Source organism: Myxocyprinus asiaticus, chromosome 46 (genome assembly GCF_019703515.2).
Source record: "Myxocyprinus asiaticus isolate MX2 ecotype Aquarium Trade chromosome 46, UBuf_Myxa_2, whole genome shotgun sequence".
Lineage (NCBI taxonomy): Eukaryota > Metazoa > Chordata > Actinopteri > Cypriniformes > Catostomidae > Myxocyprinus > Myxocyprinus asiaticus.
Genome location: NC_059389.1, coordinates 14,712,050 through 14,735,219, shown reverse-complemented (window position 1 = coordinate 14,735,219; position 23,170 = coordinate 14,712,050). Strand labels below are relative to the sequence as shown.

At 37.3% G+C, this 23,170-nt stretch overlaps 1 protein-coding gene across 1 annotated transcript in view; it reads right to left on the bottom strand.

Moving 5' to 3' along the window:
• The window catches only part of LOC127436260 (hepatocyte growth factor receptor-like), a 78,389-nt gene that overhangs the window by 12,975 nt on the left and 42,244 nt on the right, over window positions 1-23,170 (bottom strand). The window contains exons 11-16 of the mRNA XM_051690306.1: window positions 16,004-16,222; window positions 12,456-12,605; window positions 9,330-9,486; window positions 8,615-8,755; window positions 7,524-7,760; window positions 447-527 (exon numbers count right to left, since the gene is read on the bottom strand). Coding sequence (XP_051546266.1) covers window positions 447-527; window positions 7,524-7,760; window positions 8,615-8,755; window positions 9,330-9,486; window positions 12,456-12,605; window positions 16,004-16,222 — 985 coding nt within the window. The remainder of the gene's footprint in view (window positions 1-446; window positions 528-7,523; window positions 7,761-8,614; window positions 8,756-9,329; window positions 9,487-12,455; window positions 12,606-16,003; window positions 16,223-23,170) is intronic.

Genomic DNA, 23,170 nt, shown 5'->3' with positions numbered 1-23,170 from the left:
TGAACGCTGAAGTATGTAATTTATGTGCCACTAGTGTCATCAAATGGAATCTCAAAAATACTGATTGTTTTCAAACCGGTTTCCAGAACACTCCCCAGTCTTCCACTGGTCACCAAACAGATTATCCCACCCCAAACTTACGACATTGGTTGGGCCAATGTTACTGTGCCAGTATGCTCAAACAAACAGAGCAATGTTTTGACAGAACCACAGAGTAAAATTTTTCAGGTAAGTCAGCCCACACATGGTTTACTTATAGTTGTCTCTGCTTATTAAGCTGGGATAGGAGAAAATATTTTAACATCCAAAAATTACACCAGTTTTAACTGAGGTAAAAAATAAATAATAAAAAAAAGTGGCTCATCTAATAGGATATTAAAGAGTGACTGAATGTGTTTGAAATGTCCAAAATTGAAATACATCAACACTCGTGTTGTCAAACTCACGGTTTAAGGACTTGATGGCGCAGTGCTGCTTTTGACCATCTGGTTCGAGCAGTGTTCCATGGAACACACAGCCAAAGTGCCCTGGTGCACACAAAGACAGGAAAAGATGCAGAGCTATGATTAATACATCAATCTATCAGAGGTTTTTCTGTCTGAACAGTGTTGGCATGGCAGGTGTGTATTGTGTATGGCCAAGAATAATGAAAGCTGCAACAACTGCATCAGTGTGAATATATTGTGTTGGGAGTGCACTTGCTCTGTCTCAAGCATTATGATGATGGAGTGTTGAATGATTGCAGAATGCTGCATATGCACAGGCAGCAATATTGATATATGTACTCTCTTATCACAGAAAGTGATATCAACACTAAAGGCACCAAATATGCCATCTAATATTAATGCAACCTATGAATGCAGTTCAGTTAAGTTCAGTTCAATACAACTACTGGAATTTAAAGAAACTCACCCTTACCGAAAGTATTAATCTTTAGACATGAAACTCGTCCTGTACCATTTGTGCTATGGACATGAATGATAACTCAAATTGTGCGGCTTGTTGAGTAGAGCAGATCTATTTTTTTTTATGCGATTGGACTTCCAATTTTCATCTGGTGGACGTTAAAATGGAGAAAGATTGCATAGACTTCCCTTATATTGAAGGAGGGGACCCATACCATTTCAAGAACCCAGAATATTATAGAGACTTGGGGATGGGCTCTTTTGACTTGTACCAGTGAGCTACAACCTACCACTCAAAACGCCACAGCATTTTGCTGGCGAGTTTTGCACGGCCAACGACCACACTACCAGAAAGTGTAGAAATCTAGTTTTTATTTTTGGCCTTTTTGCCACTTTTATTAATAGGGGTAGCAGAAAGAGGACAGAAAACCATGGGGAGAATGGGAACAGGAAATTATGAAAGCCAGATTCGAACTCACATATTGCGCCATGACTTAATGTTGTGGAGCACATGCGCTAATCACTAGTCCACGGCTGCTGATTTTTTATAATGTACGATTTATTGTTCTCAATAGAAGTGATAGAGGCTTGATTGGAACTTAAAGCGATAATTCAACCAGAAATGAAAATCCGGTCATCATTTTCTCACCCTCATATTGTTCCAAACCTGTATGACATTCTTCTGCTGAAAACAAAAGGAGATGTCAGACAGAATGACAGCCTCAGTCACCATTCACTTTCACTGTATGGAAAAAAAAATGCAATGAAAGTGATTGGTGACTGATGCTGTCCCTAACATTCTGTCTAATATCTCCTTTTGAGTTCCACAAAAGAGAAAATATTCATACAGGTTTGGAACAACATGAGGGTGAGTAAAGTAAAGTAAAGTAATGTACTGGAAAGTACTATCAAGAAAATGAATGCAGAAAAATGTGGAGCTAACTCTAACAGAAATCTGGAGTACAGTGTGGTGTTTCACTGAAAGATTAACCAATTACGAGTGCATAAGCTGGGTGTTTGCTCTAATGAGTGCACATAGATCCTGTCTGAATAGAGGGTGAGAGAGAGCCGGAGTGTTGTGTCGAAATAATTGAGCGTGGAGTGCTGTAATCTCTCTCCACTGCTGCTATCACGTCTTCCCAGATGGCAGCCGAGTCAGATTACCCGCCGGAGACCTGAGACGGCCCAACAATGAACCTGGAATTTAACACGGGAACAAATCACCACACATGCCACCCCAAGCACCCCAACATACTCACATGCAAACATACACGCATGGCCTCTTCCTCTCTCTCGATAAATCGCTTTGCGTCACATGCACAAACACACACACACGCACACACACACACTGGGCTTGGCTTTCCCACTTGGGTGGTTGTTTTTTTAGGCATATTGTGTAGGGGAGGACTAGAGAGTGGTTTTCACCTGAGCCGCACTGTAAATTTGATATACACGTTCACACCCCCACATCTGTAGTACAATAAGAAGATGGGCAATTTCAAACGTTCAAATGTCACCCGCCAGGCTGATTGCCACTATTTAACCTTTTAACTTTTCGAAGTTTAACCACGTCTGAAATGTATTCCTTCTTCTAAATCACTAATTTGAGCTATTGGATTTCATGTAGCCAGTGATGGGAAGGTTACTTTGGAAATGTAATAGGTTACAGATTACAAGTTACACTATTTAAAATGTAATAAGTAGTGTAACTATTTCAATTACTTTATTAAAGCAATGTAACTGATTACATTTGATTACTTTTTGATTACTTTTCTAAATTTCTAATGAATGTTTTCAACTGTTAATCATTTTCAAACATTTAAACCAGGCAGGGTTAACCTCACAGTAGTACTCAACACTGATTACTGTCAGACTTTCAAAATCCTTCATCACTTGAATTAAGATTATAATAATTAAATTTTAAAGCACAGCCACCACAAAATCAGACTTTAGCACCTCTTTTTACTTTGAGATCGTTCTGAGGTTAAATACAGATTTAAAATCAAAAGACACTCAAAATAAAAATGGGTTAGTGGTAATGTTGCTTTGGCCAGGGGAGTCTGTTGATGCCCTGAATTTCACAAGTCAATGACCTCGTGAGTCATTAATGTAGGTTATGCTACAATGCTGAAATAAATGTAATATTAGATCTGACATGGTTACCAAACTTATTCAAGGAGGAAAAATATTAGCTATATATTTTCTGTCAAAGGGTTCATAAATAGAAGTGTGGCTGGTAAAGACGTCTTTAGCTAGCTAGCAGACTAGCTAATTTGTTATGAATGGAGATTAACATCGTTAAATAAACTACTGGACAAGTACCAAGCAATACAGAGCTAAAATATGTATTGAACACACATTAGTAGCATGGTGTGGCAGGCAGAAGTAGGCAATAACTTTCCTACTTTATTTAATGACTGCTTACAGTTAACTGTAGGCTAAGTTACATACCTGCAGATGCTTCCTCAGGTTCGACATTTAAACCTTCGATGTCGATAGCATTTTAATCGTTGGCAAACATGTTTTGCACTGAAATGTTATATTTGCGCCCTTTTCTGATTTCTGGATGAAATTATTTTTACATTTCCAGCACTGGAATGCATTTTTATCACTTGCCATTGTGGCAACTCTGTCTCAGACAGGTTGTCGCCTAAAGCTTTCAGCGGCAATGTGGATTGATGTAATTGGCAGACGTGGTGCGCTGCAAATTCAAACAAGAGAACCAATCAAAAGCATCAGAATAGCATCGCTTTACTAAACGGCCTTTAAATGGCAGGAGGCATCGTGCACATCAAAAATAGGCAAAGCAACAAATTAATATTATTCAATATATCCTAGCTTTTTACAGAAAATATTCAGATGTAACCCCCTTTGTAATCGTTAACATTTTCATATGTAACTGTAATTTAATTACACATTTTTTCTCAGTAAATATAACAGATTACAGTTACATTTATTTTGTAATTAAATTATGTAATGCCATGACATGTAACTAGTTACTCCCCAACACTGCATGTAGCACACCGTTTTTCAACTTATCTTCACCGCAGATGTGTTTGTAGGTTACATTTACAGTAGATTTTTTACTAAATTTTTCTGAAGAAAATCTTAGTGTTGCTTGCCCATGCAAAACTTGCAGCCATAATGCTGGAGTGATGTGGGTGGTTGAATTCAGTTGCTAAATTTTTCTAAAAGGTTTTTAAAATCTTGTTATGAGGTTGCTAGGGTGTTCTGGATGGTTGCTAGGTAGTTACATTGCATTAATATTAGAAGGTGACAGATTTGGTTTGTTGAAATTCCTAACCCTGAGTATGAGAAATAGTAATAGTGATGCTTTCCTTAGCAAGCACCACTAACAAATACGATAATAGTAAAAGTAGACCTGTCGCAATTACCAAATAATCGGCCGATCGCAATTTTTTGATCTAACCGCGATTATTTAATTGGATTATTGTGCACTTCAAATTCCAATCACATTTTACTACCCAAATAAGGGAATTTTAGGCGAATATAGAGATGCCATTAACGCTGTGATTTTATATAAAGTTTTTCATTGTTATATTGCAAATAATATAATATACAGGTATGCATATAATGAGAGAACTCTGAATGAACTCCAACCGTCTCACCAACCCGCACTAAACTTCAAGCAGACTTCATGTGAAATAAAGGCTCATGGGTTAAATAACATATAAAAGTGAATAATATAATATAATACAATAATATTCAGGTTGGCTGGGTTCCAAAGACAAAAGTGTAAATGTTAGACTAACAGACAATACAGACTAAAGTTGACCAAAATTATACATATTTTAAATATATATATATATATTTTATTTTAGACCGTAATATCGGAGTTACTTTTAAATAAAGTAATGTGTTGATTTTGTACACCTCTACTGTCCCTGTATTGCAAGAAATCAGGAGTAAAAGTGCATGATGGGCATTGTACTTCTATAGAGTGTGAGGCCACAGACTATTTAGCAGAGACGAGTCACACGCATTTAAATGAATGGGAGAAATTGGAATGCCCAACCAAAAAGCTCTATCACCCAACAGTCAATAGATGTAGAAAGGAAGTCCCGACTTGCAGGTAAAAAGATCCAATCGCTTTTTAGATACAGACATCGCCTGTCAATCAACTTGCTAACGTGCATGCGCATTTCGTGTTTTAGGTATATGAGGTCAACATTCGGTTGAGTGAATTGATTCATGTGTTAATACATGTGTTTAATGCGCTGTGTTAATACACACCGCATTAAAAAATCAGTATATGCGTTTAGGCAGAGGGATTATAAGACTAGTCTTCCACTGGCTGCGACATGATACACAGGTTGAAACACTCACTCAATTCACTAACTTATGCAGCAGAACTGCTCTGTGTTAAAGCTCCCTGTAACTGGGAGAATGGGATGAGAAAGACTCTGGATCAACATTCTACATCGACTGTGTACACAGATAATTTTATAATAAACAAATAGTTTGATTCATGAACCAACCCGTTTTTATGATATTTTGGAAGCATTAAAAACGATTCCATTCAAGTTGTATCAATATGCACCTCAAAACAAGCGTGCACTGAATATATTCATTTATTCATCAGACTTATTCCTTGAACATGTTAGGCTGGCATTCCCCACTGAATTTTATCCTAACTTTTGAAAAACATCTCAAGTTGACTCTGGCATTGTCGATGGGCACAGCACATGATGACATATATGATGCAGGTTTAAGTGTTGGACTTTGCTGCTTTAGGTAAGACAGTGGTTATCCTTCATTATTCATGTTGGCTGCCATGTTGATGGAAAAACAAATCATGCATATTCATGTTATTGATTCTTTATTATAAATATGACGTGAAGGCCTACTTTCTAAATATCTGTTTGTTTACTATGTTGTTTTGACATGAGTATTGTATAGTAGCTAGCATGACCTGTAATGTCTCTTGTATGCAATGCATGGCTTATTTGTATGGAATACATAGCATAATAAAAGAGAAAGTGGCTGTGAGAAAAAGTAACACAAAAGTAATGTAACGCTTTACTTTCCATAAACAAAATTACTTTTTAATTACATTTTGTAAGCAGTAACGCAATATTCTAACGAGTTACTTTTAAAAGTAACGTTACCCAACACTGCACACAAGCGATACTAAAGGAAATATTAAGAGTGGAAACAGGAAACCAGATGGGAAAAAGAGTGGGAAAAAGGCAGAATCAAACCCCAAGTGCCTGCACTAAAATACACATTCAAACCGTTTTTACACCCTACGTCACTACGGCAACACCTATAGCCCAGTTTGTTGGATATTTCTGTGGTTTTACCAGATTACTGGGGTGCAAATAGCTATGCTATGTGGCGGGTGCTATTTACACCTGGGTGCAAACAGTCACTCCATTTATGATATGATTCCTAAGTAAATAAAATAAATCACTTCTTGCGGTGTGTGTGTGAGTTGGTTTTGTTTATGAGGACACCCCTAGTGTCCCTGTAATTCAAATGGCTTAAAAAGCATACTAAACAATATTTTTTTTGAAAATGCCAGCGTCGTGCGCCGCTTTAAACTCACCACGAAAAGCGCTTGCAAACAAAAACGTCTCATTCCGAGTTTTGGCGATAGTTAAGATTTGGTGTGCTTCTGTGGTAATTAAAATGTGTCTTACAAAGGCTGAAAAATACTTGATTTCTATCACAAGTCCCATCTGTACTGATTTTTGCACATCAAATAGTGTTAAGAGCTCCTTTCTCCACCATTTTATCACTGACAGGAAAGCGCTGTAAGACTTTTTTATTTACTGAAATAACAACCTCCTGTCTATCATAGGATATCAAGGATATCAACGGTCAACTAGCGTGTTAAGATACAGTAGTTCTGCCCGCGTTGTGTTATTTTATGCTTAACTTGTAGGCTCTCCTTGGTAGAAGGGCTCTGGCGCTGTGGTGTGTGCCTCAGTGTAATGACTCCGGACGGACACATTACAAAGTTTCTGCCCTTCACACCAGTGTTTATGCAGTATTAATGGTAAATGCGTTAATCGCGATTAAGAAAAATTTACGCATTAAACTTTTTTAATTAATCGCGCATTAATTAATGCATTAACGCTCTAATTCTGACAGCTTTCATTTTTTCCCTTATTAAAGGGTGCCTTATTAAAACTGTTTACTGTTACTATACTGTTACGAATATTGCTTGCAATGCTTGCATGAAATACATCCTTTTGCAACAAATGTACTTGCTTGGAGAAGAAATTATAAGGAGAGTGATTGATTTTGAGTATCAGATTTTATTAACCATTTAGGAAGAGTTTAAGAACAGTTCAAGAATAATTTATTTGATGTTATAGGATTTATTTAAAAGAATTAAAAGAATAATTTGATGTCAATCCTTTTATTGTCCATCTTGTCAAAGTTATTATGGGTTTTAGAAAAGTTATTTGTAATTAGTAATTTAATTACATTTCAGACAAAGTAATAATACAGTAATCTAATTACAATGCAGATGATGTAATTTGTAATTAATTACTTTTTTTGGAGTAACTTACCCAACGTTGGTCATCAAGCAGATAAGATAATAATTTTAACACTGATAAATAAATGCAGATATTTCTGTTCCCTCACCTCTCCCGATGATCTCATTCACATGCAGGAGCAGATCTTCCCGGGCAATGACCACATGCTGAACCTCCTTCAGCAACTCAGGGTGGAGGCTGCCCAAATCTATGGGTGCATTAGTTGGCAACAGCGGAGACGCCAGGTCCCCTTCCATTGCCCCGAGCATGGGAGACAGATCCACATGGGTATGGGCATAGAGATGCGGCCGGCAAGACTCTGTCTGCGACAGAGGTAAGTTTTGGTCTGCAAAAGCAAGGGGGTCGAAAGGTCAAAGGTCAATGACTTGTTCGCAGAGGCCTTGGGTCACCTGAACAAAGCGGAGAAAGTCTGGGAGGCACAGTCATTACACCAACTACAAAGAGAAGAGGAAATTCTATACCCCGCTATACAGATGAGAGGGTGAAAGGCAAAGTTTTTTTTCTCTTCTTTTTAGAGAAGAAAGGAGGCAAAGCAAGAGAGCATGCACTCTCTTCAAAGAGTGTGGAGAGTAAGTTCAGAAAGTTTGTGTGTTTGGAGAACTGGATAAAAGTTGCCTTTCAGTGGCGATCTAAGACCAGCCATTACTATCCAGATCCTAAGCCAAGACATGGTAACAACAAAGCTGGTCCATTATAAGGATGAGAAGGGTCATTTTTAAACATATCCAGTGGGTATCCAACCAGAATGACATTTACTATAATACTATGTAAATAGAAGAAATCGTAACACGAAATATGGCATCTTTCCCACCTTACAGTTCAAAGAGCCAATCATCTTTTTGATAGAGACACTGCCTGTTTACTCGATATTGCACATGCACATTAGCTGGACCAGCCTGAAAAATAACATTTTGAATTTGCATGTTTTGCTGATTTGAAATATGTAATTTAAATTAAATCTTGACTAATAGTTTTGGAGATTTCTGTCTTACCCCTTCATGTAGATAGAAGTTGTATTTGCATGACAGGAAAATAGCTGCCCGGAGGCATTACGAAGATGGCCCCTGAGTGACCTGACATGCTTTTAAGGAACTTTGGCTGGTCTGCTGATCAGCTGAGATGGCAACCCTCCACCAGCAGTGTGTTTTGAGCGAGAAGCAGTGAAGCGTGAGAACATACCCTCAAGCAAAGTGGTTCTATAGTCCACCGACTCATGAGAGACCATTTCATTAGTCGGACTGACACTCCTCGCGTTTGCCAACATGTCCAAGTGCGGAATGTGAGCCCGGCCGTCATACCAAACCATAGCCTTAGCTAAATCTACAACCAGAGAGAGACAGAGGGTGAGAGAGAGACAGAGAGACCGAGGGAGAGAAAACCGAGAGGTGAGGAAAAAAAGGGACAGAACGCTCCACCATGGACTTCAGCAGTGTCAACCCCCACAGAAACTCCTATATCTCTCTTTCTCTTATGCTTTCATTCCATTCTCATTAAGTTATTTTTAAATAAAAAACAGATTGAGCAAGGAAGTGCAACTTCTTTGGCAATAAAAGCAGCTGGAATCAGAGGTTGTCGCTACGCTTACCTAATTCTTTATGAAAGGCAAGCTATGCTTCAAAATGCATGTAACGGCTTCACAGGCTTATGCATTACAGTGTATCTATTTTGAATGATAAAGTGTTCCAACCAGCAATATTTGCATTATTTCTGATAGATATAATTGATTTAAAGTAAAACTTTACAAATGATCTGGAACATTTGTGTGTGCAGAATGCCACATTTAGATGGAATAGTCACATGAGGCCATAGAAACTGATACAACCCCTATCACACCACCCCCCCCCACACACACACACACGGCTTCACACAAACACAAAAACACACAGTTGCATACCATCAATATGCTTCTTCCTCTTGATCCAAACAAAGATTCCAATCAGGAGCAGCAATAAGATGGATACACAGACGCCTCCTGTGATCAGTATCCTATAGTCCTGGTCCTGAGCCAATATCACACGACCCAGGATCACAGAGGATGTGGCCTGCTTCCACTGCAATGCACACACATATTATTTCAGACTTTTGCACAGCAGTAATGCAAATTTTCTAGGGATGCACGATATGGTCAGTGACCATAAAAATATTGGCCAATTTTAGTGACATTTTACCAACATTGTTAATTAAAACATTACTGTAATTATCAGCATCCACCCAATATTGCAAGATATTATCACAGCCAAAAAAAAAAAGAAAAAAAAGATTTTTTTAAATATAATATATTACAGTATATATATATATATATATATATATATATATATATATATATATATATATATATATGTTTTATGTAGTAGTATTTGTTTTATAATATTGTTATTTTATTATATTAGTGCAATATAGTTCAATAATATTAGTCTTCATATCAACTATCAGCCATAACATCAAAATAATTAGTTCTACTCCATATACTTTTCTTCCATCACTAATTAATTTCAAATGGTGAGACAAATGAATATGATCATGAACAAATGAAAAAAGTATAAATGTTGCATGAAGTCTCTCAATTCATATGAGGTCATGAGGGCATGCATAATAATAAAAAAAATATTGAAATGCTTTTAAAAATCATTCTAGATGTATAGAGTATAACCGCAGGACATGTCAACTTCCAAAAAGTATTTAATGTCTATTACCCAGGACAAAATTTCTATATCGATGCATCCCTAACATTTTAGGCTACATCATTGATGTAGTTTTCAAACAAAGGAAACCTCCACTTGCTAATTACTGTTCTTAATTCAAGGAAAATCAGTGTCGAAACAGACAACAGCAACCAAATAACCAGGGATTTCCATGGCATCGCATCTGCAGCACATTTGTTTCAGATTTCATACCCTGCAAAGTGTTTACATTTGAACCTCCAACATCACAACAATCCATCTTGAAAACATATCCTGAGGGAGCGTTTATGCTCAAAGAGAGGCCTTCATTGGTCATAAAGCAGCATGGCAAAATGAAACGCACACATCCACTGCAGGCAGGAGGGGAAATTGGATCAGAGATAAAGTTTCTCTTATGTGGCTGAGTGTTATTGAGTTTGGGCTGAGATGAGCTTCACCGCGCAGTATTGCAATGGGGTCAGATTAGAGCATCATGTCACACGCACACTGTCCCTCTCTAACAGATAAGCACTTTATGCTGAGGCCAACGTTTCCTTGATCTTTGTCCCAATCATATAAGTCTGTCTGGGGCTGGCATCAGGCCCTGAAACTTTTTTTTTATGTTCCTGTTGAACTAATGGTGATCAGAAAGGAAATGTAAGGAAGGCATCTTATCAGGTGGGGCTTGGTATATAAAAATGACAATATAAACACCTTTGAGGAAATTAATTATTGATACTACTACTTATTCACCTTATGCACCAGAGAAACAAGCACACAGCTATTTTGAAAAAATTTTCTTTGAACTTCTGGTCTAGTGTTTTCTATATAGATATGGTGTTGATGTCAAAGTGTAATTAGCTAGCGAAGTGGAATTACAGGTTGTATAGTTGCAAAAAGTTATCATGAGTATTTTAAAGTATTCAGGAGACATCATAACAACTGGAAGTAGAGCAGGGAGATTTTAAAACAAGAGTACTTCATTCATAAATACACATCCTACCCTTACTCTGTGGACTTAATGATACAGTATGCCTCTGTGCTCATGAAACTCCAAGAGACAACATAAAGTCATTAAAAAAATACCTCTGGCCATCTTCTCGTGTCATTCACTCATCGTGTTATAGTGTAGTTAAGGAGAGCAGATTTTCTGAGTGTTAAACCGGGATGGGGAAGGGGTTCTACTATATTTATAGTGTACATTTTATTTTATTTTCCATTTACAACCATTTTAATCACAGTTAATTCTTTAACAATGTGGGGTGACAAATTAATTTTAAAAAGTGCAAATGTAATTTCCTTTAATATTATGAATTTGCATGTGAAATAATATGAGCTGTCTATGTTTGAAAACTACACATTTTCACACAAATTAAAAACTAAAAAAATGAAGCAGAATTACAAATATAACAATTAAATTCTTGTATCATGAAAAAGTGCAGTGTGTCATAGCTGTCTGAATGTGATTTGCCAGGTTCAGTTTGGAAAAACGAACATTTACAGTGACAGAAAAACACCTCACAAGCATTTTCACATAGTAAAGGGGTAGTGTCGACTCACACCATCAACTTGTGTTGAAAAATGCTTTCTGTGCTCCCACACGAAACCCATTTTGATCTACTCTTCTCAGTAGTTTCAATACAATTCGGAAGCTAAGAGACAATACACAGAAGAGCAAAGTGCTGAATTGGGGCGGTGCTATCCAGGGTCTATTAGGAGGAAATCTGTTGAGAAAATATCTGTAATGGAACCAATCTGGCAACCCAAACTATGTGTATAGAGGCCTTTGTACATGGCAGCCCTACAGATGTCCAACAGTCCATTTACTGACTGTCTGATGTATATTGCTCACAAAAATGGCTGGAGCTGGCAGAAATTGGAAGTTCCAGTATGATTACCTGGCTTTATGCAACCTTTGAGGGTAAGAGCAAACATATTTTTAAGCAGTCAATCTAGAAACAAAGTCATGTTTACAAGGTACCGGGTTGATACAATTAATGCTTTTGAGGAAAAACTAAACACTGGTTTTGCCAAAGTTTTCTCTTCCTGTCTAAGTGGCCAGTTTTTAGCCAGAATAAGCTGTAATGTGGACCATACTTCATGCCGCAAGTCAAAATTCTGGCTATGGGAGTCTATCAGATGCCTTTCTAGGGGAGGGTCAGAAATATTTAATGTTTGGTACTTTAAGAGGCAGAGAGACCAAGGCAGTGAAAGGCTGCTGGAACAAGGGCGTAATAGGGCAGAGCTGACTCTCGAGTCTCGACACAAGTGGCTCTTACGGGGGCCAGTCTGGATTGAAGTGGTCTGAAGTGGAAAAGAGAATGAGAGAGAGAGAGGGATAGAGAGATGAAGTCTTGTACCTCCACCTCCAGCTCTTTAGTGGCTGTCTGGAGCTCCATTGGCACGGTGCATTCAAGCGTGTCACCCACCAGAGTGACGCTCTCACAGGTCCGGTTTGAAACTCTCAGCACCTCTCCATTTTTCACTGCCTCTTGATTCACAGGAGGGACCTGTTGTGGAAATATGAAAAGAAACAGAAAGATGAGACATGAGTTCTGTTGCAGCACAAAAATAGTGCTTAGCATGGGAGACTCGACTTGCAAATGTTTAAAAAAAAAATGTAAACGCTCTAAAGATGTAGTACTCTAAGGCAGTGTTTCTTAACCTTTTTGACTCCAAAAAGAGTCTGTTGGAGAAAATATTCGAAGGCTCCCTATGTAGGCAATTAGATATTTATATTATAAGATATATCTATTATAAGATGTTTCATTTTATACTTCTACTGTATTGATGACAAAGCTTGTTTTCAAAGTTTTTTAATGAAAGAAACTACTAGCGTAAAAAGATTAAAACAATTAATCATGATAAATATGTGATTCCAGAAATGTCTAGAACTGTCTATTCTTCATAAAAAGCAAGCTGTTGAAGGGAGATATTAAATTTTTAGCATTTTCAGTCGCTGAATTATAATAATTATATAAAAATTATAATAATCTACCTTATTTTAGAAAATATTAAGAGATCTTGAGGCCCCCATGGAAGTGAACTGAGGCCTCCTAGTGGGTCCCGACCCCCTGGTTGAGAACCACTGCTCTAAGGGACAGTTCACACCGAACGCATTGTAGCATCCGTCTGTGCTATTTTTTTAAATAGTTTTTCTATGTAAATGTACGCTACATGCACATTTTTGACCACTGTGTCAGGCCTTGCAGTTATTTAAGTGTTTTTTTTAAGATGCAAATTTTTATTTAACACAAGCACGTGTTCGGACTGAATGGCCCCTAATAAGCATAAAAATACATTGCAAACGCAAATATTGTGTATTTTTATCAATACTTCTAAGTATTAAATTGAATATACATTAATTTATCGTTTACTTGTATGGCCTCGTCCATCATCTAGGATTTATTATTTTATTGAAATTATCTTAATGAAATATGAGATTGTCTTTCCACCAAGGATACATGACAAACTGGGGTATCTTAGGAGGCATATTTAAGTTGCCCACATTTTGGAACGGCCTTCGTGTCAGGAGCATGCCAATGATGCCTTAAAATGCTGCCTCCTTAGCAAGCTTTCTATGTTTTGGAACAGAGCAATGGAAACATATACTCCTACTCGCACACAAGCAGACACACTGAACTAATCCACGAGACGTAAACATTTACACTCATTTACACCTTTTCAGAATGGAAAAGTTGCCATTCAGTCTGTGCCTTTCTCTAAATTGCCCCATGACTAAGAGGCGTATATGGAGCGTATAAATTGCTCAGCATCTATTCCTCTGTGCACTTTAAAGTCAGTCAGTATGGAGCAGAGCAGAAGGCAATAAAGAGAGTGATCACATTCCTCACATGACAGCCTAGGCTTTGCAGATTGGACACACTCCACTCTTGCACCTGTTACCATATAGTGCAGGCCAGCCTGAGATCCATTGTGAACAGACGTACATACACTCACACACAAGACTTGGTTTTCTGGAGAAATTTACAACCATTCACAAAAAGCAAATGATCACAGCATCATATAAAAGGATAGTTTCTCCAAAAATGAATGAATATTCAGTCATCATTTACTCAACCTCATGTTGTCCCAAACCCGTTACTTATGAAAATGAGATGAGATATTACAAAATGAGATGTTAGGCAGAACACACACAGTTGCCATTCACTTTCATTGTATGGAAACAAGATGCAATAAAGTGAATGGTGACTGAGGCTGGCATTCTGCCAGACATCATCTTTTATTTCATGAAAGAAGAAAAAAAACATACAGGTTTTGGATCAACCTGAGAGTGAGTAAATTATGACAGGTGAATAACTGGAATTACATTTAAGCATTTAATTGTGATTTAAAAAGTGGGAGATCCACAAAGCATGGATCTATGAAAAGTGATGATTATCGCCAAGAAAGATGGAGAAATAATGATTCCAATGCCCCTTGATTGTGAAACAAGAATTACACAAATAAGAAAACTTCAATGGAATTAAGCCAAACTCTCCATGACAAAATCCTTATTCTGACAGGCCCTTTTAACAATTTCTGACATTTTGATAAACCCCTTAAGCATCAGCAGTGCTGCCAAGTACAATTCTGTTTCCCTAAAGAAGGCCTTAAGTATCAAGCTGCAAAATCTAAACAAACAAACTGCATGGAATGAGAGTGCATGATCTGAGCGATAAGGCAGTTTAATGACAATTAAGCTAAACGAAGCCTGCAGTTGTACCCATTATTGAATATATAGTGCCTTTAAATGGGCCTGATAAGTACATAATGCCTAGTGTGTGTATCTGTGTGTCCAGGGTCCCAACGGGGCATGGAGGGATTTGAAACTGAGGTCTTGCATGGGAAGAAAAAGTAGAATCTCATGTGACCCTGCTGCCCCCCTCTGCACAACAGCTGCGCTTGTCTATTGAGTGGCAGTTTTGAAAAAAAAAGAAAGAACATAGAAAGGAGAAAAACACTACTCTTCTATTTCATTGTTTAAAATGCTGGGTTTTTGACCAGCCAACCCTCGTGAATGTAAAGGATCTCACCATCAATGTGTCAGAGGCTGTAACCTTCAGGGGTTGAGAACAATGTAAAAGATGAAGGGACAGAGGAGGGGAAGGTCCAGGAGGTACACTAAGGAAAACACACTAAACTTCCTGTTTTGTTTCAGTATTGTTTCCTTCCAACTCAATGAACAGTGTGAATCACTGTGTGTGTGTGTTGTGTTTTGTCTGAAATCAAGTTTAATGATATGTGTCCATTGGCACTGAGTTCAACGACCATTTTCAATTCATTCTGGGAGCTGAGAGGCAGGTTCACGCATCAAAAAGCTGAGAAATCATTTATGATGTCTTTCATAAACATTTAAAAATCTGCCCATAGTGCTAGAGTTTCTAATGGAGTCAGTGCTTATTGTTTATTTAGGGGATAGTACCCCCCAAAATAAAAATTGTCATAACCTACTCACCTTCATGTTGTTCCAAATCCGCTAAACAATGCAAAGTTGTTGCATGACCACGCAAGGCCCTGTGAACAAACTTACTTATGACGCTCACAAACGCACAATGGATGTCAAGATTTTCATTGAAAAATTGCTTATATTTCAGGTTGTTTCTTATCAATCAAAACGGAAAAATTATTATTTTTGGTCCATTTTTAAGCTTGAAAGTAAGTTGCTATCGACTGCAATGGTATTAAAAGATGATCTACTGAATATACTGGTCTCATTTTGTGTTCCATATAGCACAGAATGTCATACAGCATTGGAACGACATGTGGGTGAGTAAATTTTCATTACTGGGTGAACTATTCCCTTAAATCACATTTCTGCCCGGATATGTGAAAAGGGTCTATTGAGCAAATTTCTTTTGTGCCAGTGGACATGTACAGTACCATACTCCTGCAGAGCACCACTTACCTTAATCTCCAGAATACTCTTGTTGCCTCTTGGTATAACGGTGGGCTTCTGAAACTCCTCGAACTTGGGATCCTCCACATACAATAGGTCGTATTGATCGGTGGAGAAACCATCTAGTACAAAGGTCATTTTCGTGGCAACAGGAGGCTGAACATTGAGGCCCTTCAGGGAAGGAGTGATACACAGGATATTTTGCTTGTCCTCATCGTGGCTGCAGGTCTAGGCAAAGAAATGTACAAACACAAGCATTAGCCATCTCTTCCATTTAAACTCTGTGCCAAGTCATTGCTGAGGCATGTTACATTTTGCAGTACTGCACTTTTTTACATAGCCAATTTACTTAATCTTTTGTTTGTTTAGGAGCATGGCAACTTCATATCTAAGACTTCTAGAAAGCACTAGCATTTTTTATCATTTCAGTCATTTAAATTTATTTATTCAGTTCAAGATTTGTTTTATTTTCTCTATTGGACTAAAGGTCAGGGTTCATTACTGGACTGATATTCTCCAGATCTATTTTAATAAAGTTGATTTCAGAAATTCAGATTTCAGAGACAGAGCAAGCATTAAACACCTCTACTGCAAAAGCAATGTAATATGTACAGTAACAGTCCATTATAGCTGCTTATCTTAATTTAAGTGGTTGCCAGTGGTTGCTATCTGGTTGCTAATATGTCCTGAGTGGCTTTTAGCTTACTGGCCCAACTCAAAAGAGGCCACCCCCAAGTCTCTATGATACTCTGGTTTCTAGATATAGCTTGGGTCCCTCATTCAAATTAAGTCTAAGAGATCTTTACACCCAATTTATTGTATGCCAGGCCAGTATGTCCAATTACTTAATGTCAAATCTCTCTTCAAAAAACTACACAATTTGAGGTTTCATTCATGTTCGTAGCACAAAAGGTTTGGTTTGAGTTATGCATTAAAGTTTAGGACGTATGAGCAATAGTAATAGAGATGTTTGACTTAGCAAGTGCAACTATTAAAGTAAAAGGTGTATTTTACAATTTTTATTAAAGGGCATGTTGAACATTCTGTGCATTTAATTAAAACTCACAGTGATTGAATCCATGCCAGAGTACATAATATTGTTTCAAATAATTTCAATATATTTTCATCGTGCCTTTGGATACTTTCAAGCATTAATTTGAACTCTAAATCCAAGCAATGCAAATGGTGTCATATAAAATCATGCACTGAATATATAACCTCATCAATCCAGATGTGAGACTTATTGGTTTGCATAGTATGTTGGGGGCATGTGCATTGCAGTGGACAAGAAGTCTTTGTGAGACTGAAGATGTGACTCAATGCAATTATGCATGAGTTATACAGTAACTCAAAGGGTTCACAAGCCAACTGTGACTCCATCTTTTGGCAGCCCTCTCAGGTCTATCCACACACTATTTTCATTTCAAATAACACCAAGGGATCTTAATTGGCTGTTTTATCCACATGGCTGTCACTTGCTTGTCCCCCATTTAATATGCTGTCCACAGGTGAATGTTCCACGTTCTAAGTGTGTTTAAAGGAATAGTTCACTTCAAAAATTTAAATTCATCATTAATTCACTCTCATGTTGTTCCAAATCCATATGACTTTCTTCTGTGGAACAAATAAGATGTTATGCAGAATGTTTGCTTCAGTCACCATTCACTTAAAGTCATTAGAAAATGTTGACAATTTTAATTTTGTTTGGTGAACTATCCCTTTAAGACATAACCCCGCGGTAAGAGCGACATCCAAAGTGTTTGACACCATTATTTGTGAACATAAGGCATGTCAGTCCTCTCTGCTCCAAGATTTCCAGCCAGAAAACCCGGGTCTCTCTTAGCACACTTGGCAGGTTAACAATGCTGCAAGGTTCTAAAACAAAATTTGCAAATAATTCTTACTTCACAAACATGAATTATTAGAATGAAATGCCACTACTTTTAGGTCACAGTTAAGTTTTTAACTCATAAGAAAGGCAATCATTTTGCTGAGCTGGGAGCTTTCAAAAAGACCAGACACTAAGAGAAAGTTTAGGAAGAATGGATGATGACAAATAAATAACAATTGGCTTCAATTGCTTATAATCACTATTCACTAATATATAATATTTAAAAAATGGTGGCAATTGGTCTCATTCACTAACTTGCATTTGCACATATTTATGCGTAAAAATCAATGTGCGTAAATTTTCATGACTGATCAATAAACTCACACATACAGTACACAGACTCTTTGGGCCCTGCAAACATGGAATGTGTTAAGTGTCAAATGTCATGTGTTTATATATATATATATATATATATATATATATATATATATATATATACACACACACATACATATATATATATATATATATATATATATATATATATATATATATATATATATATTTATATACCGTATATACAATATATTAGAATTTGAATAACTATGTGACTCTACAATAGACCAATCTTTTGGCAACGTCACCGCCTACGTCACGCACGGAAGTGGTGGCCGGAACCGTGCGCAAACGATAAACCTTTATCAGATTCCGTTGTTGAAAAATTACTTTGAGACTGGACTGAGGTAATCATTTATTTTTTTTTCTCCCCTTTTTCTCCCCAATTTGGAATGCCCAATTCCCAATGTGCTTTAAGTCCTTGTGGTGGCGTAGCGACTTGCCTCAATCCGGGTGGCAGAGGACGAATCTCAGTGGCCTCCAAGTCTGAGACTGTCAATCCACGCATCTTATCACGTGGCTTGTTGAGCACGTTACCGCGAAGACATAGCGCGTGTGGAGGCTTCACACCATCCACCGCGGCATCCATGCGCAACTCACCATGCGCCCCACCGAGCGAGAACCATATTATAGCGACCACGAGGAGGTTACCCCATGTGACTCTACCCTCCCTAGCCACTTTTGTTGCTTAGGAGACCTGGCTGGAGTCACTCATCACACCCTGGATTCGACCTCGCGACTCCAGGTGTGGTAGTCAGCGTTGATACTCGCTGAGCTACTCAGACCCCCCGAGGTAATCATTTAAACTCAGGGCTTTGCAGCAAACATTTATAGTGAACATTATTTCAGGTATCTTATTAACCAGAGGTGTATAGTAATGAACTAAAAATACTTCTTTACTGTACTTAAGTACAGTTTTTTTCATATTTGTACTTTACTTGAGTATAAATATTTCTTTGTACTTTCACTTTCACTTCACTACATTTTGAAGAGAAAATTTATACTTATACTCTGATAAATTTCTCCAGACCCTTTTGTTACTTTTGCAACATGATAACACCAAAAAAATAAAAAATAAATAACAGCTGTACGTGAAAAAATCTGAATTAAAATCATAAGCGAAGCACGTGCCAGATCACATGTTCCATCATCTGTCTCCTCTGGGGAAGACAAGAAACTGCTCATGTAAGTTAAATTAGTTTTTTGACTAATTAATTTGATAAGTTTAGGCTTAAACTTTATGAAAGCTGTGAAATAATGAAGTTATGTGCAGGGTTGGAGAGTAGCGGAATACATGTAATGGGATTACATATTTAAAATACAAAATATAAGTAACTGTATTCCACTACAGTTACAATTTAAATCAGTGGTAATTAGAATACAGTTACATTCAAAAAGTATTTTGATTACTGAAGAGATTACTTTGCATTTTATTGTCATTTGTTTCATTTAATATTTAATCCTTTCAGATGGAAAACATTTATACATATAAATGATGCGATCCAAAGTGCATTTGAACAGCGGTGAAACACTTTCTTATGATGTGTTACATTCAGACGAGCAGACAGAGAAGTAAGTTTGAAGTAAGTTTGGAGCAGATGAAACAGAAATAAACCTTGTGTAAATTGTTAGCTTTACGCTAAGCTAAAATGCTATTTCTAGCCATTTTACATGCACATGTTACCAGGCACGATCATATTTTTTTATCAAGAAAATTCACGTTGGATCATAATTCATTTTTTTCTAGTAAGACCTTTGATATTACGGCAAAAATCGTATTCTTGATAATAATTTTTGTATTGTTTTCCTGTAAAAATATCTAAAAATCCTTAAAACAAGATCAATTTGATTTATCTTGTTTTAGAAACAACACTGCATAAGATATTTAGGTTTTTCAGAGAATGTATTTTAACGTGTATTTTGTCTTACTGTATTGGCAGAGTTTTTATAGTCAAAACAAGTAAAAAATCTACCAGTGCTGAAGAAGTAATCCAAAGTATTTAGAATACGTTACTGACCTTGAGTAATCTAACGGAATATGTTACATTTAACCAAGGTGCGATGTGCATGAATAATTACTGTACCAGTGCTCATGAAACTGTCCAACAATATTTATTTTTATATTTTATGAAGATGGATGAATGGTCTTTGTCTAAGCAAAACTAGTTTTCTGGTGGTTGCTAAAGTGTTATATTTGCTTTGGAGCACATTTATGCAACAGTATGTGCTTACTAGGGTTTTCTGGATGGTTACTAGGGCATTCTATACAGTTGTCAAGGCGATCTGCTGTGTGTTTTAGCACATTGCTACAGTATGTGGTTGCCAGGTTGTTACTGTGCTGTAGCTAAGTTGTTTTCAGTGTTTTTAGCACATTGCTCTGCAGTTGCCAGGGTGTTCTAGGTGGTTGTCTGGTTGTTGCTATGCTGTTGTTAAGTTGTTTTAACTCTGTTTTTACCACACTGCTATGCAGTTTCCAGGGTGTTCTGGGTGGTTGCTTATTGGCCCAAATGAAAAGAGCCCACCCTCACAAGTCTCTGTTCTGGTCACTAATATGACTCAATTCTCTCCTTCAGTGTTCCAATTTTTATGGACTGTGGTGTACATTTATATATGATCATTCTAATGTGACTTGAATGCGCCATTAAAGGGATAGTTCATTTAAAATTGAAAAATCTCTCATAATTTTCTCACCCTCATTCAATCCTAGATGTGTATGACTTTCAGACAAAAAAAGATTTTCAGAAGAATATTGCTGTTATGTCGGTCAATTCAATGTAAGTGAATAGTGGCCAGACCTTTAAAGCTCCAAAAACCACATAAATGAGACACAAAAGAGTAATCCATATCTTCTGAACAGATCCAATTAGTTTTGGGTGAGAATAGACCAAAAAATAAATCCTTTTTCGACAATAAATCTCGACATTAGCAGTCTCCTTGGCGATCAGGATTTCAAGCGCGATTACACTTCCTATAGCACCACCTAGGGCTCTGCGCATGTGTCAAGCACTAGAAAGTGAAATCGAGCTTGAAATCATGATCGTGCCTAGAGATTGCAATGGCAAGATATCCAGTGAAATTGAGTTACAATTTGGTTTGTTCTCATCCAGAACCGACTGAATCACTTCAGAAGACATGGATTTAACCACTGTAGTAGTATGGATAACTTTATGCTCCCTTAATGTGCTTTTTGTAGCTTGAAATATCTGGCCACCATTCACTTACATTGAATTGACCTATAGAGCTGAAATGTTCTTCTAAAATCTTTGTTTGTGTTCTTGTCACGGATGCAGAGACAGGGCCCAAACACAGAGGTAAAAATCAGGGAATTTATTAAATACAAAAAATAAAGGGAAACTCAAATTCCCACTAGGGGGAAAAACAATAAACATAAACTACCAAAAAAACAAAGGAAATTTAATCCAGGCTGGGGTAGAGGGTAATGGGGAATCAGGACCAACTGGACCGAACAGGAACAGGGCTGATAAACAGGACCGACATGAACTAGACTAACAAACAAGACCAACTGGAACACACAAGACTGGAAACAAGACAAACTGGCCGTGGACAGCAAACACGAGGAGACTAAAATAGGGAGAGAAATCAACAGGTTAACAAGACAGGGCAAGTGTGACTAATAAACTAATAATGGGCAAATAGGCAGGGTATGATGTAAGACAGAGAGACATGCGGCGATAGAGAAACAAAACAAAGCCACGTGCTCTCACAAGACAACAAAACACCCGAATGTCATGAGCGCACATCGCCAAGACAATAAGGCAATATACGGCCATGCCAACCGACAAACAAGATGGGAGAATGCGTAGCAACGGCAAACAAAGCGATGCAAGACGGACCGAAGAGCGCACGGCAGGAAATACAACCGAAACCGTGCACTCACACAAAGACAGACAACGAAACACAAAACAGACATGGGACAATGATGCCACTGTGACAGTTCTGCAGATGAAAGAAAGTCATACACATCTGGGATGGCATGAGGGTGAGTAAATGATGAGCACCAACAATCAAATAAGTTGCCATGGGTTTAATGAACTGTTCCATAATTTATGCAATTTACTTCTCCTTTTGATTCTTAAGTAAATTTAAAATCAGTTACTTTAATACATTTACTTAAGTCATTTTCTCATGAGCTACTTTAACTTTTACTTGAGTCAATTTCCATGAAGATATCTTTACTTTTACTCAAGTATGACAAATGAATAATTTATACAACACTGTTATTAACACATATCATTCAATTAATTGTACAGCTAAGAATATTTGAGTATTTATGATGGTTTTGTGTTGTACTTTCGTTTTATCGTCTAATCTGTCAAATCTAACACAGCAGTTTGCCTGCTTTCTGCCACCACTTACTGTGCACACGCTGAAATTTTTGAAAACAATGGGATTAGTCTGTAAGTATTAATTATTTCAGAGTAATGAAGATAATGTGCATTATAGCTCGATCTGGGATAGATTCTGCATAAAATGCAGCTTATCAAGTGTAGTCAGTGCCTAGTGTTGGGTTTGAGTCCACTTTAGTCGAGTGCGAGTCAAGTCCAAGTCTTTAAACAATCGAGTCCGAGTCGAGTCCGAGTCCAAAAGGGGCCGAGTTTAACTCGTTCATAACAGGCCGAGTCCGAGTCGAGTCCGAATGAATCTGTTCATGAATCTGAATTAAAATTGAAACCATAACTCAACATCAATATTTTAAGCTTATTTTAACCTTCACAACTAAGAAAAACAATTTGTCAATATAAATGCAACAAAAACACCTCTGCTGCATTTTATATTCACATTTTATTAGTATCCTGCTGAACACATTTCAAAGTGGTTTCAGAATGAAAGCATATGCTTTAGGTATATGAAGACAAAACTGTCCTTCAACACAATTCTGTTGACTTTTTCAATTATTTGTTGATTTTTCCCCTCCACTCAAACATAGA